The 14,769-nt window shown below is 37.5% G+C and overlaps 1 protein-coding gene across 1 annotated transcript; it reads right to left on the bottom strand.

The window, feature by feature from the left end:
* Positions 1–1,330: 1,330 nt before the first annotated feature.
* On the bottom strand, positions 1,331–7,146 carry BARX1 (BARX homeobox 1). The gene is made up of 4 exons (XM_075832369.1): positions 6,945–7,146; positions 4,553–4,856; positions 2,111–2,195; positions 1,331–1,694 (listed from the first exon to the last, which is right to left on the bottom strand). The coding sequence occupies exons 1-4, from the start codon at positions 7,144–7,146 to the stop codon at positions 1,530–1,532; spliced, it is 756 nt and encodes a 251-aa protein (XP_075688484.1). The 3' UTR covers positions 1,331–1,529.
* Between the last annotated feature and the right edge of the window lie 7,623 nt (positions 7,147–14,769).

Here is a 14,769-nt window from a genome sequence, read left to right as displayed (position 1 = left end):
GATAGATAGATAGATAGATAGATAGATAGATAGATAGATAGATAGATAGATAGATAGATAGATAGATAGATAGATAGATAGATAGATAGATAGACAGACAGACAGACAGACAGACAGACAGACAGACAGACAGACAGACAGACAGACAGATAGATAGATAGATAGATAGATAGATAGATAGATAGATAGATAGATAGATAGATAGATAGATAGATAGATAGATAGATAGATAGATAGATAGATAGAGATATTAGATAAATAGATAGAAAATAAATAGATAGATAGATAGATAGATAGATAGATAGATAGATAGATAGATAGATAGATAGATAGATAGATAGATAGATAGATAGATAGATAGATAGATAGACAGACAGACAGACAGACAGACAGACAGACAGACAGACAGACAGACAGACAGACAGATAGATAGATAGATAGATAGATAGATAGATAGATAGATAGATAGATAGATAGATAGATAGATAGATAGATAGATAGATAGATAAAAGAAAGAAAGAAAGAAAGAAAGATGGAAATAAAGTAAATATGTTATGAGACCGACCTCTAAACTGTCGATATAAACCCCTCTGAGTATGTGTGATATATACAGTAAATGCAAAGTTCTATTCAATATACAAAAAAATTACTTTAATACAATTCTGAAAAACTGCATCTGTATTTACTGACTATATGTGTGTAAAACGATGTGGGAATAATGTCAATAGCCAAGCAGCCTGATTATTAAGTAATCTACATTGTGACTAGTACCTGACCTGTGCCACCTTCATACACAGCAATATTCTGTCTTATTATTAATTATGGTCTGTGGGGTGTGGAGGAGCTTAACATGGGTCCATAGGGGTAAAGAAATACATAAATGCAGGCCCTGTTGTGAAAAAAACATTTGTACATTTTAATAGATAAAAATACAAAATTTAACATTGCAAAAACTCATACAGAATTACGTTAGAAATGTTTGTGTAGTTTAACATATATACACTGGAAACAAAACACATTCAAATATAATATTAAATACAAAGGACAAGGAAGATTAGAGAATTGTCTACTAACCCTTGTGCCACTCAGCTTGTGTTACTGTATCTTCAGGTGAGATAAGAAAATGTTGGAATCTGTAGCTTAAATCCCTATTTCCATATATTAGAAACAAAATCCACATTCTGGAATCAGAATACTTAAAGGGGTTTTGTACCAATGGGGGCCAAAATATTAGCTAAGCTGTGGCCAGAAATCCCATAATACAGCCAACAGGGCCTTCTTCTGAGTCTTTAGTGTATGGTTTGGACCATACAGTAGGTAAGTGTCTCTGTTCCTTGGAACGTTTTTGTGCACCTCTTGGATAAATCTTGTGTTGCTTTACATAAGTCCCACTGCTTCTGAGTAAATCACTTTGTGACCAGCTCCATCTTAAGTACCCTTATCCTTCTGGAGGTAAGTGTCAATAAGTTCTCCAGGGCAACGTTCTCTGTAGGGTAAATCAGTGCGGGGCACCGCCATGGGGGTCTCCTTTACTCCTCCTGATTGACCTCACAAGGTGAGTGCAGCTCCTCCATTTGTTTTTCTACCTCCTTTGCTCTCTCCTGCTCTGAAAGTTGTTCGCTGCTCGGGATGGAATTCTTCTTAGGGCGACCTTTAGGTTTAGTTGGGGATTCAAGTCCTCCACCTTGCAAAACCTTAAGTAAAAACAGATGTATTTTAGAAAAATATAGCAGATACATATATAGAAACGCATTGCAGATGCTAAAATCTACTCCTTATGGGATATAGTGTTTCAATATTTGGTTTTACCAGACTGACCGAACATTTTTCAAACCCACAAAGTTTAGGAGATGGTCAAATATGTCTAGCTAATTGTACGGTGATATACAGATAACAATTCATTTATATTTTCCTTTAATGTAATTATTAATATTTACATATTTTACACTCAAGTATAACAGTAGTAATAATTATAATAATTATTATTATCTACATTTTTAATGTATGAATTATTTGCAAAATGAGAGAGGGATCTATGTAGCTTAACAATTATGTTTTTCATTGCACTTTAAAAACAGAATAGCAAAGAATATGGAAACAATTCACTTACTATTTTCTTCCATTTCATGCGTCGGTTTTGATACCAGGTTTTCACCTGCAACTGACTGAGACCCAGAGATTCTGCCAGATCTATCCTGGAAAAGAAAAAAAAAAGAGAAAATGGCTCTTTTAATAAAAGAGATATATAGATAGATAGATAGATAGATAGATAGATAGATAGATAGATAGATAGATAGATAGATAGATAGATAGATAGATAGATAGATAGATAGATAGATAGATAGATAGATAGATAGATAGTAGATGACAGATAATAGATGGTAGATAGTAAGTAGAACAAAATATACAATAGATTTATAATAAAATAGATACTAGATAGATAATTAGATAGATGATAGAGATAGATAGATAGATAGATAGATAGATAGATAGATAGATAGATAGATAGATAGATAGATAGATAGATAGATAGATAGATAGATAGATAGATAGATAGATAGATAGATAGATAGATAGATAGATAGATAGATGACAGATAATAGATGGTAGATAGTAAGTAGAACAAAATATACAATAGATTTATAATAAAATAGATACTAGATAGATAATTAGATAGAGATAGATAGATAGATAGATAGATAGATAGATAGATAGATAGATAGATAGATAGATAGATAGATAGATAGATAGATAGATAGATAGATAGATAGATAGATAGATAGATAGATAGAGAGAGAGAGAGAGAGAGATAGATAGATAGATAGATAGATAGATAGATAGATAGATAGATAGATAGATAGATAGATAGATAGATAGATAGATAGATAGATAGATAGATAGTAAATAGATGACAGATAATAGATGGTAGATAGTAAGTAGAACAAAATATACAATAGATTTATAATAAAATAGATACTAGATAGATGATAGATGATAGAGATAGATGATAGATAGATAGATAGATAGATAGATAGATAGATAGATAGATAGATAGATAGATAGATAGATAGATAGATAGATAGATAGATAGATAGATAGATAGATAGATAGATAGATAGATAGATAGATAGATGGTTTTATAAAACTGTTCATTTAAACATTGTAGTGTGTTAAATATACGTAAACGAGAAAAAGTTGAATACAGTAGATACAGATTGGATGCGAGTGTACAATATATCTTTATAAATACAGGAAAGGCAATAAAACCCCAGGTGTAATCCCCTAGTAATAGATTTATTTTCCACAGTGAGATGATTCATCGATCTATTACATTGGGTACCCAGATCAATAATATAACACGGACTCTGTTCCTATGAACATATGTCCGGTGCGATCATCGTTTTTCTAGGGTCTCAGAGCTCCTTGTGGTGATCACATTGTTAGAGAAATTACTTTTATAAAAATGCTTCTGGAAACATGGCATTACTATTATTATTACAATAATAATAATAATAATAATAATAATAATTATTATTATTATTATTATTATTATTATTATTATAATTATATATCACTGGCTGTAAATAATGTGGACTGCAGAGCTGCGACAACCCTTATTTTATATACAGTTCTGCTATGTGGGGTGTAAAAACTTCCCAGCAATTATAATAGAAATAAAATGCTTCCATTTTCCGAGATATCCCAGAATCTAATACAGGTAAGAAGAGGTATCTAAGGGTTAAGTAACCATTATCCATTTTGTATTGCGCAGGAATTTATTATATTTTATTATGAAAATACATTCTATCATTAATCTTTTTTTTTTTTTTAGCTATTTCTAAAATCTGTAGACAATGCACGTTACATTTAATAAACGTGTATAAATAAAATGTGAGATATAAATATAAATAAAAAAATTGGTATTTAATAATATTTAGAAATGTAACTATTTGTATTTTGTAGAGTACATACAAATATTTACAGATTTGTTTGTGTTTTGTTTGGTTTTTTTAAATGTAAGGATGCATTATGTATATAGAACAGATATATTATAAATCAAAAGACACTACAAGTACCAGCATGCCCATTATAAATCTTTAGTCTTCCCTAAAACCCTCAGAATATTTCTATTTTCTGCTCCTCAATCTGTACACAATTCCTGTACCATAATGTCACAAAGGCCATACTAAAATAATAATGTAGAATAAAATTGGGTGATTTTTTATTTATTTTTTTGCCGTTTTTTTAACTTGATTCCTAAATTCTAGCTACTATTAGTATATTTTTCCAGAACTGGAGATAAAGTAGTCATCATAACGGCAGATACTTTTTTTGGACCTTTTGTAATTTTACTGAAGAACACTACAGACAACCTCTCCTTATCCTCAAATGGCTGATAACGGAGTACAACAGAGTATATTCCATTTCACAGCAGGCAGAAATAAGATACATTTAAGGTTATTGCCCTCTCTAAGATACTTTTTACTTTTAACAAATAAGCTCTTACAAGTGACAGGGTGAGGAAGATGATGATGGTGGTTATGATAGTTACCTGTCAGGTGTGGAGAGATATTTCTGCTTTTCAAACCTCTTCTCCAGCCCCATCAGCTGTAGCTCAGTGAACACTGTCCGACTCCTTCTGCCCTTTTTGGCTTTGCTGCCCTGATCTGAAATTCCTGCCTCCAATTTTCCCCTGAGCTGCAATTCTAGTGGCAGGTGGTGAGGAGACCCTGACACTCCTTGAAAACCTGAGCTGGCAGCCAGGAGTGCAGAGCTGATAGGGGAGCTAAGTCCTGGGCAGTTCAGGGGGCTCAGGGGAAACTTGAACATTGAGGCCTGTTCTGCCTTCAGTAGAGCTGTAGAAGAGACATAAAGAAGAAGAAGAAGAAGAAGAAGCTATTATACGGTGGTATTAAAGAGAAGATCAGGGGCTGGAGAATGCTGGAGCATTGTTTCTACAAGATTTATACAGAAGACATAAACCCACAAACAACATCATCATCCTCCTCATTATTACTACTATTATATGTATTATAATGCAGCAGAAGAAGAAGAAGTTTCAGCATCAGGCATAGGTAACCAAAGCACAGGTAATTCCACCTCTTCTAGGATCTGTATAGGCTTCACTGGAAAATAGGTGTATAGGTGACATGAAATTGTAATTGTTTAAATATTATCTATCTATCTATCTATCTATCTATCTATCTATCTATCTATCTATCTATCTATCTATCTATCTATCTATCTATCTATCTATCTATCATCTATCTATCTATCTATCTATCTATCTATCTATCTATCTATCTATCTATCTATCTATCTATCTATCTATCTATCTATCTATTTATCCCATCTATGAGTTGAGCGCTTTAACCAGAAACCAAAACTGCAAAAAATGATTACAATATGAGGGTTTTTTTTTAACTCACAAATAATATAGAAACATGGTGAAGCTATTTACACCGATCTACACATTTTGGGAGAAGCGGCTTTTTATAATTTGGCATTTACATATGGAGCAGATACAAGGACTGTATAAATAATACAGGAACAGACTTTTGATTAATGTATATTTACATATAGTATTATCATTGTGATTATTATTATTATTATCATTATTATTATTATTTTTAGTACAAGTAATAGTATATACACAACGTGTTATATTCCTATCGTATATCCCTAGGCCTAATTTGGAAACATACACAAAGCATGTTACCGAACGTTTAAAGATTTGTTATATCATTATGATGATGCTAAGATATATGTATAAGAATAACAATAACACTGGTAGTAATCATAACTAATATTTTGACCAGCTCGTATAGCATCTCATCCATAAGAGGATATATCTATCTATCTATCTATCTATCTATCTATCTATCTATCTATCTATCTATCTATCTATCTATCTATCTATCTATCTATCTATCTATCTATCTATCTATCTATCTATCTATCTTTATATTTTGCAACTTCCAAAAACATAAGCATATTCAACTGTCTAACGGATTTGCGGATTTGTTCACATATTTCACTGGTGCTTTACATAAATTGCCGCCAGCGAATCCTCAATCATTCTCATGGATGTCATTATTGTCCAGCAGTAAAATACATTTAATTAACTGATTGACAGATCTATCATCTATCTATCTATCTATCTATCTATCTATCTATCTATCTATCTATCTATCTATCTATCTATCTATCTATCTATCTATCTATCTATCTATCTATCTATCTATCTATCTATCTATCTATCTATCTATCTATCTATCTATCTTTATATTTTGCAACTTCCAAAAACATAAGCATATTCAACTGTCTAACGGATTTGCGGATTTGTTCACATATTTCACTGGTGCTTTACATAAATTGCCGCCAGCGAATCCTCAATCATTCTCATGGATGTCATTATTGTCCAGCAGTAAAATACATTTAATTAACTGATTGACAGATCTATCATCTATCTATCTATCTATCTATCTATCTATCTATCTATCTATCTATCTATCTATCTATCTATCTATCTATCTATCTATCTATCTATCTATCTATCTATCTATCTATCTATCCATCATCTATTATTTATTTATACAATTTATGAACTTGTGTATATGAACTTCCATAGGGGCTGTGTGGGGGTTTTGTTGCTCACTGCTCACGTAGCATTTATAATGTCAATATAGGAGCACGCACATATTCAAATAAAACGTGTGCGATATTTTAAACTTTGCTGGTTCAGTTATGATCTCTTAATATAAGAATACACGGAGGCACATATTTGCTGGTACATACCTAAGTGATGACTTATATTATTTAATATAATAATTATATCAATAATAATACTAACACTAATACTATTAATAATAATTAATATTATGCAAAGTAACATTATAACACATGAGCATAGCAAATATAAATCTATATTTAGCGGTACCTACCCAGGTGGTTGTGATAGGGTCTGGTAGACAGCAGTGCCTGTACCCCAAATTTGAGCAGTTCCCCTGTAGGAGGAACAATTTTTGGGTCCTGATGATCAGTTAAAATCTCTTCTATCATGAAACTCCTGTATCTGTGAGACCTGTGATCAGCAAATGTTTCATGTGGGAAATAGTGAGCCCCAATATCCAGGGGGTGCTGCATGATTGTCTCTCCTCAGCCTGATCTATGCAATAAGTGACTGTATTCTCTCTATAGCCGAGCCGAACTAGAGCAGATAGTCCAGATAAGGCAAACTTCTCTGTGACCCCCCAAGACTCGCTGTCATTCTCCTCTAGGGGTGACTATGTCTTCTGTGGAGCTGGAGGAGACTTGATCACTTCTGGGGTCAGTGGAGAAGCATTAGATCCTGTTGTTTCTGCTTAATGTTGGGTAATGTGCGGCAGCCTGAAAGTTCCCAAACTTCTAAAAGGGAGCTCCCTGTTCCCTCCCAGAGCAGTGCAGGAGCCTATAATATCCAGCACAGTAATACCATGACCTCCCATACTATGGTGATGATGGTGAGAGGCAGGCCCAGCACCCTCCATAGAACAACACATCACTCCCAGCAGGGCACATTATCAGCCACATTTCACTCTTACTTTTAATTTAGAACAGACATACAAAGCGATTATCTGATCCTGGGTAATGTGTCACTGCACAATCCAGCTCATAAATCTCCAGCAGTGACTATACCTGCAGCTCCTGAGGTAGTATACACTAAATCTCCAGCTGATATCTCCATACTCATAAATAATAATAGGAATATTAACAATAATAATAAATCTCAGACATAGCAGCTTCACCTCCTGAGATGCAAACTATGTAAATGTGGTTCTGAAAACATCAATTAGTTTAGTTGTAATGATAAAAATCTGTTAATTGTGTATGTGTATATCTGTATTCAGGCACACACTCAGTAGATGTACAATAATATAGAGTCTGTGTGTCTGTGTGTGTGTGTGTGTGTGTGTGTGTGTGTGTGTGTGTGTGTGTGTGTGTGTGTATATATATATATAACAACACACTCAGACATAGTTGATGTACAATAATATAGAGTCTGTAGATATATATGTATGTGTGTATATATATATATATATATATATATATATATATATATACACACACACTCAGACATATAGTAGATGTACAATAATATACATATAGTCTGCAGATGAATAGATAGATAGATAGATAGATACATAGATAGATAGATGGATAGATGGATAGATATATACACACACACACACGCACGCACGCACACACACACACACACACACACACACACACACACACACACACACACATATATATATATGCCCACACACACAAATATATACACTACCGTTCAAAAGTTTGGGGTCACCCAGACAATTTTGTGTTTTCCATGAAAACTCACACTTATATTTATCAAATGAATTGCAAAATGACTAGAAAATATAGTCAAGACATTGACAAGGTTAGAAATAATGATTTTTATTTGAAATAATAATTTTCTCCTTCAAACTTTGCTTTCGTCAAAGAATGCTCCATTTGCAGCAATTACAGCATTGCAGACCTTTGGCCTTCTAGCTGTTCATTTGCTGAGGTAATCGGGAGAAATTTCACCCCATGCTTCCAGAAGGCCCTCCCACAAGTTGGATTGGCTTGATGGGCACTTCTTGCGTACCATACGGTCAAGCTGCTCCCACAACAGCTCTATGGGGTTGAGATCTGGTGACTGCGCTGGCCACTCCATTACAGATAGAATACCAGCTGCCTGCTTCTTCCCTAAATAGTTCTTGCATAATTTGGAGGTGTGCTTTGGGTCATTGTCCTGTTGTAGGATGAAATTGGCTCCAATCAAGCGCTGTCCACAGGGTATGGCATGGCGTTGCAAAATGGAGTGATAGCCTTCCTTATTCAAAATCCCTTTTACCTTGTACAAATCTCCCACTTTACCAGCACCAAAGCAACCCCAGACCATCACATTACCTCCACCATGCTTGACAGATGGCGTCAGGCACTCTTCCAGCATCTTTTCAGTTGTTCTGCGTCTCACAAATGTTCTTCTGTGTGATCCAAACACCTCAAACTTCGATTCGTCTGTCCATAACACTTTTTCCAATCTTCCTCTGTCCAATGTCTGTGTGCTTTTGCCAATATTAATCTTTTCCTTTTATTAGCCAGTCTCAGATATGGCTTTTTCTTTGCCACTCTGCCCTGAAGGCCAGCATCCCGGAGTCGCCTCTTCACTGTAGACATTGACACTGGCGTTTTGCGGGTACTATTTAATGAAGCTGCCAGTTGAGGACCTGTGAGGCGTCTATTTCTCAAACTAGAGACTCTAATGTACTTGTCTTGTTGCTCAGTTGTGCAGCGGGGCCTCCCACTTCTCTTTCTACTCTGGTTAGAGCCTGTTTGTGCTGTCCTCTGAAGGGAGTAGTACACACCGTTGTAGGAAATCTTCAGTTTCTTGGCAATTTCTCGCATGGAATTGCCTTCATTTCTAAGAACAAGAATAGACTGTCAGGTTTCACATGAAAGCTCTCTTTTTCTAGCCATTTTGAGAGTTTAATCGAACACACTAATGTAATGCTCCAGATTCTCAACTAGCTCAAAGGAAGGTCAGTTTTATAGCTCCTTTAAACAGCAAAACTGTTTACAGCGGTGCTAACATAATTGCACAAGGATTTTCAAGTGTTTTCTAATCATCCATTAGCCTTCTAACACAGTTAGCAAACACAATGTACCATTAGAACACTGGAGTGATGGTTGCTGGAAATGGGGCTCTATACACCTATGTAGATATTGCATTAAAAACCAGACGTTTGCAGCTAGAATAGTCATTTAGCACATTAACAATGTATAGAGTGTATTTCTGATTAATTTAATGTTATCTTCATTGAAAAAAACTGTGCTCTTCTTTCAAAAATAAGTAAATTTCTAAGTGACCCTAAACTTTTGAACGGTAGTGTACAGTACATATATACATATATAAACACACACACACACACACACACACACACACACACACACACACACACACATATATATTTATATACACACACACACACACACACACACATACACATAGTAGATGTACAATAATATAGAGTCTGTAGATATATATTTGTATACATATATATTGTATATACACACATATATGTATATATATATATATATATATATATATATATATATATATATATATACATGTATAGTTTATAGGCATCCAAAAAGATAATCCTTTAAAAAAGGTTTGTGGGTCCAAGCCTCAAGACAGCGACTATCAGTCCCTCAATTTAGGCATACAAAAGACAGGCAGCACTCCACATTTCAAATTAAAAAAAAAATGTTTTATTCACCCATATGAATAAAATATTTTTGGGAAATTTGAGATGTAGAGTGCTGCCTGTCTTTTGGATGCCTAAAATGAGGGACTGATAGTCAAAGTCTTGAGGCTTGCACCCACAAACCATTTTAAAAGGTTTTTCTTTTTTGGTGCTGCTCTTCTTTGTATTTTTTTATATTCCGTCTTTGGGGAAGCCCCTGACATCACTGTCCATATATGGACAGTGTTGTCAGGGGCTTCCCCAGAGCCGTGGGAACCAGAGCAGAGCCTTTACTAGCGCTCTGCCCGGGACTTCAGCTCTGCTCCGGACATCACTATCCATATATGGACAGTGATGTCATGAGCAGAGCAGGAGTCCCAGGCAGAGTGCTAGTAGTGCTCTGCCCGGGACTATGGCTCTGGGGTTGCCCCTGACAACACTGTCCATATATAGACAGTGACGTCATGGGCTTCTCCTGAAGCAGAATCCCCAGCGAGAGCGTCGGCAATTCTCAGGCTGGGGATTCAACTCCTAGAGGGAGCCCCAAAGGTGCTACCTACAGGGAGGGGGCTGTGTGATACTACCAGGGAGGGGGGCTGTGTGGCACTACCAGGAAGGGGTCTGTGTGGCACTATCAAGAAGGGGGGCTGTGTGGTACTACAAAGAAGGGGGACTGTGCGGAACTACCTGGAAGGGGGGTCTGAGTGGCACTACCTGGGAAAAGGGGGCTGTGTGGCACTACCTGGGAGGAGGGGGCTGTGTGGCACTACTGTGGAGGAGGGGGCTGTGTGGCACTACCAGTGAGGGGGGGTGTGGCTCTACCAGGAAGGGGGGCTGTTTGGCACTACCAGGAAGGAGGGGTGTGGCACTACCTGGATGGAGGGTGGAGGGGGCTGTGTGTATATATATATATATATATATGTATATATATATATTTATATAAATAAGTATTTGATCCCTTGCTGATTTTGTAAGTTTGCCCATTGTCAAAGACATGAACAGTCTAGAATTTTTAGGCTAGGTTAATTTTACCAGTGAGAGATAGATTATATTTAAAAAAAAACTGAAAATCACATTGTCAAAATTATATATATTTATTTGCATTGTGCACAGAGAAATAAGTATTTGATCCCTTTGGCAAACAAGACTTAATACTCGGTGGCAAAACCCTTGTTGGCAAGCACAGCAGTCAGACGTTTTTTGTAGTTGATGATGAGGTTTGCACACATGTTAGATGGAATTTTGGCCCACTCCTTTTTGCAGATCATCTGTAAATCATTAAGATTTCGAGGCTGTCGCTTGGCAACTCGGATCTTCAGCTCCCTCCATAAGTTTTCGATGGGATTAAGGTCTGGAGACTGGCTAGGCCACTCCATGACCTTAATGTGCTTCTTTTTGAGCCACTCCTTTGTTGCCTTGGCTGTATGTTTCAGGTCATTGTCGAGCTGGAAGACCCAGCCACGAGCCATTTTTAATGTCCTGGTGGACGGAAGGAGGTTGTCACTCAGGATTTGACGGTACATGGCTCCATCCATTCTCCCATTGATGCAGTGAAGTAGTCCTGTGCCCTTAGCAGAGAAACACCCCCAAAACATAATGTTTCCACCTCCATGCTTGACAGTGGGGACGGTGTTCTTTGGGTCATAGGCAGCATTTCTCTTCCTCCAAACACGGCGAGTTGAGTTAATGCCAAAGAGCTCAATTTTAGTCTCATCTGACCACAGCACCTTCTCCCAATCACTCTCAGAATCATCTAGAAGTTCATTTGCAAACTTCAGACGGGCCTGTACATGTGCCTTCTTGAGCAGGGGGACCTTGCGGGCACTGCAGGATTTTAATCCATTACGGCGTAATGTGTTACCAATGGTTTTCTTGGTGACTGTGGTCCCAGCTGCCTTGAGATCATTAACAAGTTCCCCCCGTGTAGTTTTCAGCTGAGCTCTCACCTTCCTCAGGATCAAGGATACCCCACAAGGTGAGATTTTGTATGGAGCCCCAGATCGATGTCGATTGACAGTCATTTTGTATGTCTTCCATTTTCTTACTATTGCACCAACAGTTGTATCCTTCTCACCCAGTGTCTTACTTATGGTTTTGTAGCCCATTCCAGCCTTGTGCAGGTGTATGATCTTGTCCCTGACATCCTTAGAAAGCTCTTTGGTCTTGCCCATGTTATAGAGGTTAGAGTCAGACTGATTAATTGAGTCTGTGGACAGGAGTCTTTTATACAGGTGACCATGTAAGACAGCTGTCTTTAATGCAGGCACCAAGTTGATTTGGAGCGTGTAACTGGTCTGGAGGAGGCTGAACTCTTAATGGTTGGTAGGGGATCAAATACTTATTTCTCTGTGCACAATGCAAATAAATATATATAATTTTGACAATGTGATTTTCAGTTTGTTTTTTTATATAATCTATCTCTCACTGGTAAAATTAACCTAGCCTAAAAATTCTAGACTGTTCATGTCTTTGACAGTGGGAAAACTTACAAAATCAGCAAGGGATCAAATACTTATTTCCTTCACTGTATAAATAAAGACACACACATAGATAGATAGATAGATAGATAGATAGATAGATAGATAGATAGATAGATAGATAGATAGATAGATAGATAGATAGATAGATAGATAGAGAGAGATAGATGTATAAAAATAGTATACAGACACACATATAAAACATATACTATATACTTATACATACACACAAAGAAAGATATATGCACACAGATACAAATACACACACACACATTCATATGGATATATGTATATATATGTATATATATATATATATATATATATATATATATATAGTAGCGTAGCTAGCGGGGGGGGGCAGGGGGGGTGCCCCGGGCCCACTGAGGTGGTGGGGCCCAGAGCCGGTCCCCCAGCAGTGGTGTGTCCCGGTTTTAACTGTATCTAAGTTCTCTAATGATGGAGCAGGGAGCTGACGGCTCCTTGCTCCAGCATTTAATGTGCACTGCCAGCTCCAGCTGTGAGCAGATCGATGCAGACAGGTGCAATGGGGCATTATACAGTGTGGTGGCAGCTAAGGGGGCATTATACTGGGTACGGGGGCCGCAATACTTTATGGGGGCAACTATGGGGGCATTATAATGTATGGGGCAGCTATGGGGGCATTATACTGTATAGGGCAGCTATGGGGGTATTATACTGTATGGGACAGCTATGGGGGCATTATACTGTATGGGGCAGCTATGGGGCATTATACTGTATGGGACAGCTATGGGGGCATTATACTTTATGGGGCAGCTATGGGGGCACTATACGCTATGGGGCAGCTATGAGGGCATTATAATGGCAACGTTCCTCGACCAACTCCCTATTGTAGACAAGAATTTCTGTTGTAGTGGGGCAACTCTCTTCCATACTGTAAATTATACTGTATGGGGAAGCTATGGGGGCATTATACTGTATATGGAAGATAAGGGGGCATTACACTGGGTACAGGGGCCGCAATGCTTTATGGGGGGCAGCTATGGGGGCATTATAATGTATGGGGCAGCTATGGGGGTATTATACTGTATAGGGCAGTTATGGGGGTATTATACTGTATGGGACAGCTATGGGGGCATTATACTGTATGGGGCAGCTATGGGGCATTATACTGTATGGGACAGCTATGGGGGCATTATACTCTATGGGGCAGCTATGGGGGCATTATACGCTATGGGGCAGCTATGAGGGCATTATACCGGCCACGCTCCTCAACCAACTCCCTATTGTAGACGAGATTTTCTGTTGTAGTGGGGCAACTCTCTTCCATAGAGTAAATTATACTGTATGGGGAAGCTATGGGGGCATTATAATGTATATGGCAGCTATGGGGGCATTATACTGTATGTGGGCAGCTATGGGACATTATACTGTTTGTAGGCAGCTATTGGGTATTATACTGTGTGGGGGCAGCTATGGGGGCATTATATTGTGAGGGAGGCAATATAATGTGTAGGGGCAGCTATAGGGGCATTAGAATGTCTGTGGGCAGCTATCGGGCATTATACTGTGTGGGAGGCACTATAGGGGCATTATACTGAGTGGGGACAGCTATTTGGACATTATACTGTGTAGGGATAGTTATAGGGGCATTATACTGTATGGGGACAGCTTTAGGGGCATTATACTGTGTGGAGGGCAGCTATGGGGGCATTATTATGTGTGGGGAGTCACTATACGGGCATTATACTGTGTGGGGCAGCTATAAGGACATTATACTGCGTGGGGTCCACTAAGGGTTCATTATACTGTGTGGGGGGCCTCTAAGAGTTCACTATACTATGTGGGGGCACTAAATGGTCATTATAGTATGTGGGGGCAGCTATAAGTAGAATTATTCTGCATGGGGGAGCTATAGGGGCATTATACTATGTTGAGCACACTAAGAGGATATTATACTTTGTGGGGGGCCCACTCAGAGGTGTTTCACCCCCTATACTAGACCCCTAGCTACGCCT

This window comes from Rhinoderma darwinii, chromosome 7, assembly GCF_050947455.1.
Source record: "Rhinoderma darwinii isolate aRhiDar2 chromosome 7, aRhiDar2.hap1, whole genome shotgun sequence".
Classification (NCBI taxonomy): domain Eukaryota; kingdom Metazoa; phylum Chordata; class Amphibia; order Anura; family Rhinodermatidae; genus Rhinoderma; species Rhinoderma darwinii.
The sequence above is the reverse complement of the archived record's forward strand: the minus strand, read 5'-3'. Positions and strand labels throughout refer to the sequence as shown.

Coding starts and splice junctions, on each gene's coding strand:
- BARX1 (XM_075832369.1), bottom strand. CDS start 7,146: ATGCAGCACCCCCTGGATATTGGGGCTCACTATTTCCCACATGAAACA. Junction 4,857..6,944: donor ACCCTATCACAACCACCTGG/GTAGGTACCGCT, acceptor TCTCTTCTACAG/CTCTACTGAAGGCAGAACAG. Junction 2,196..4,552: donor TATCTCTCCACACCTGACAG/GTAACTATCATA, acceptor TTTCTTTTCCAG/GATAGATCTGGCAGAATCTC.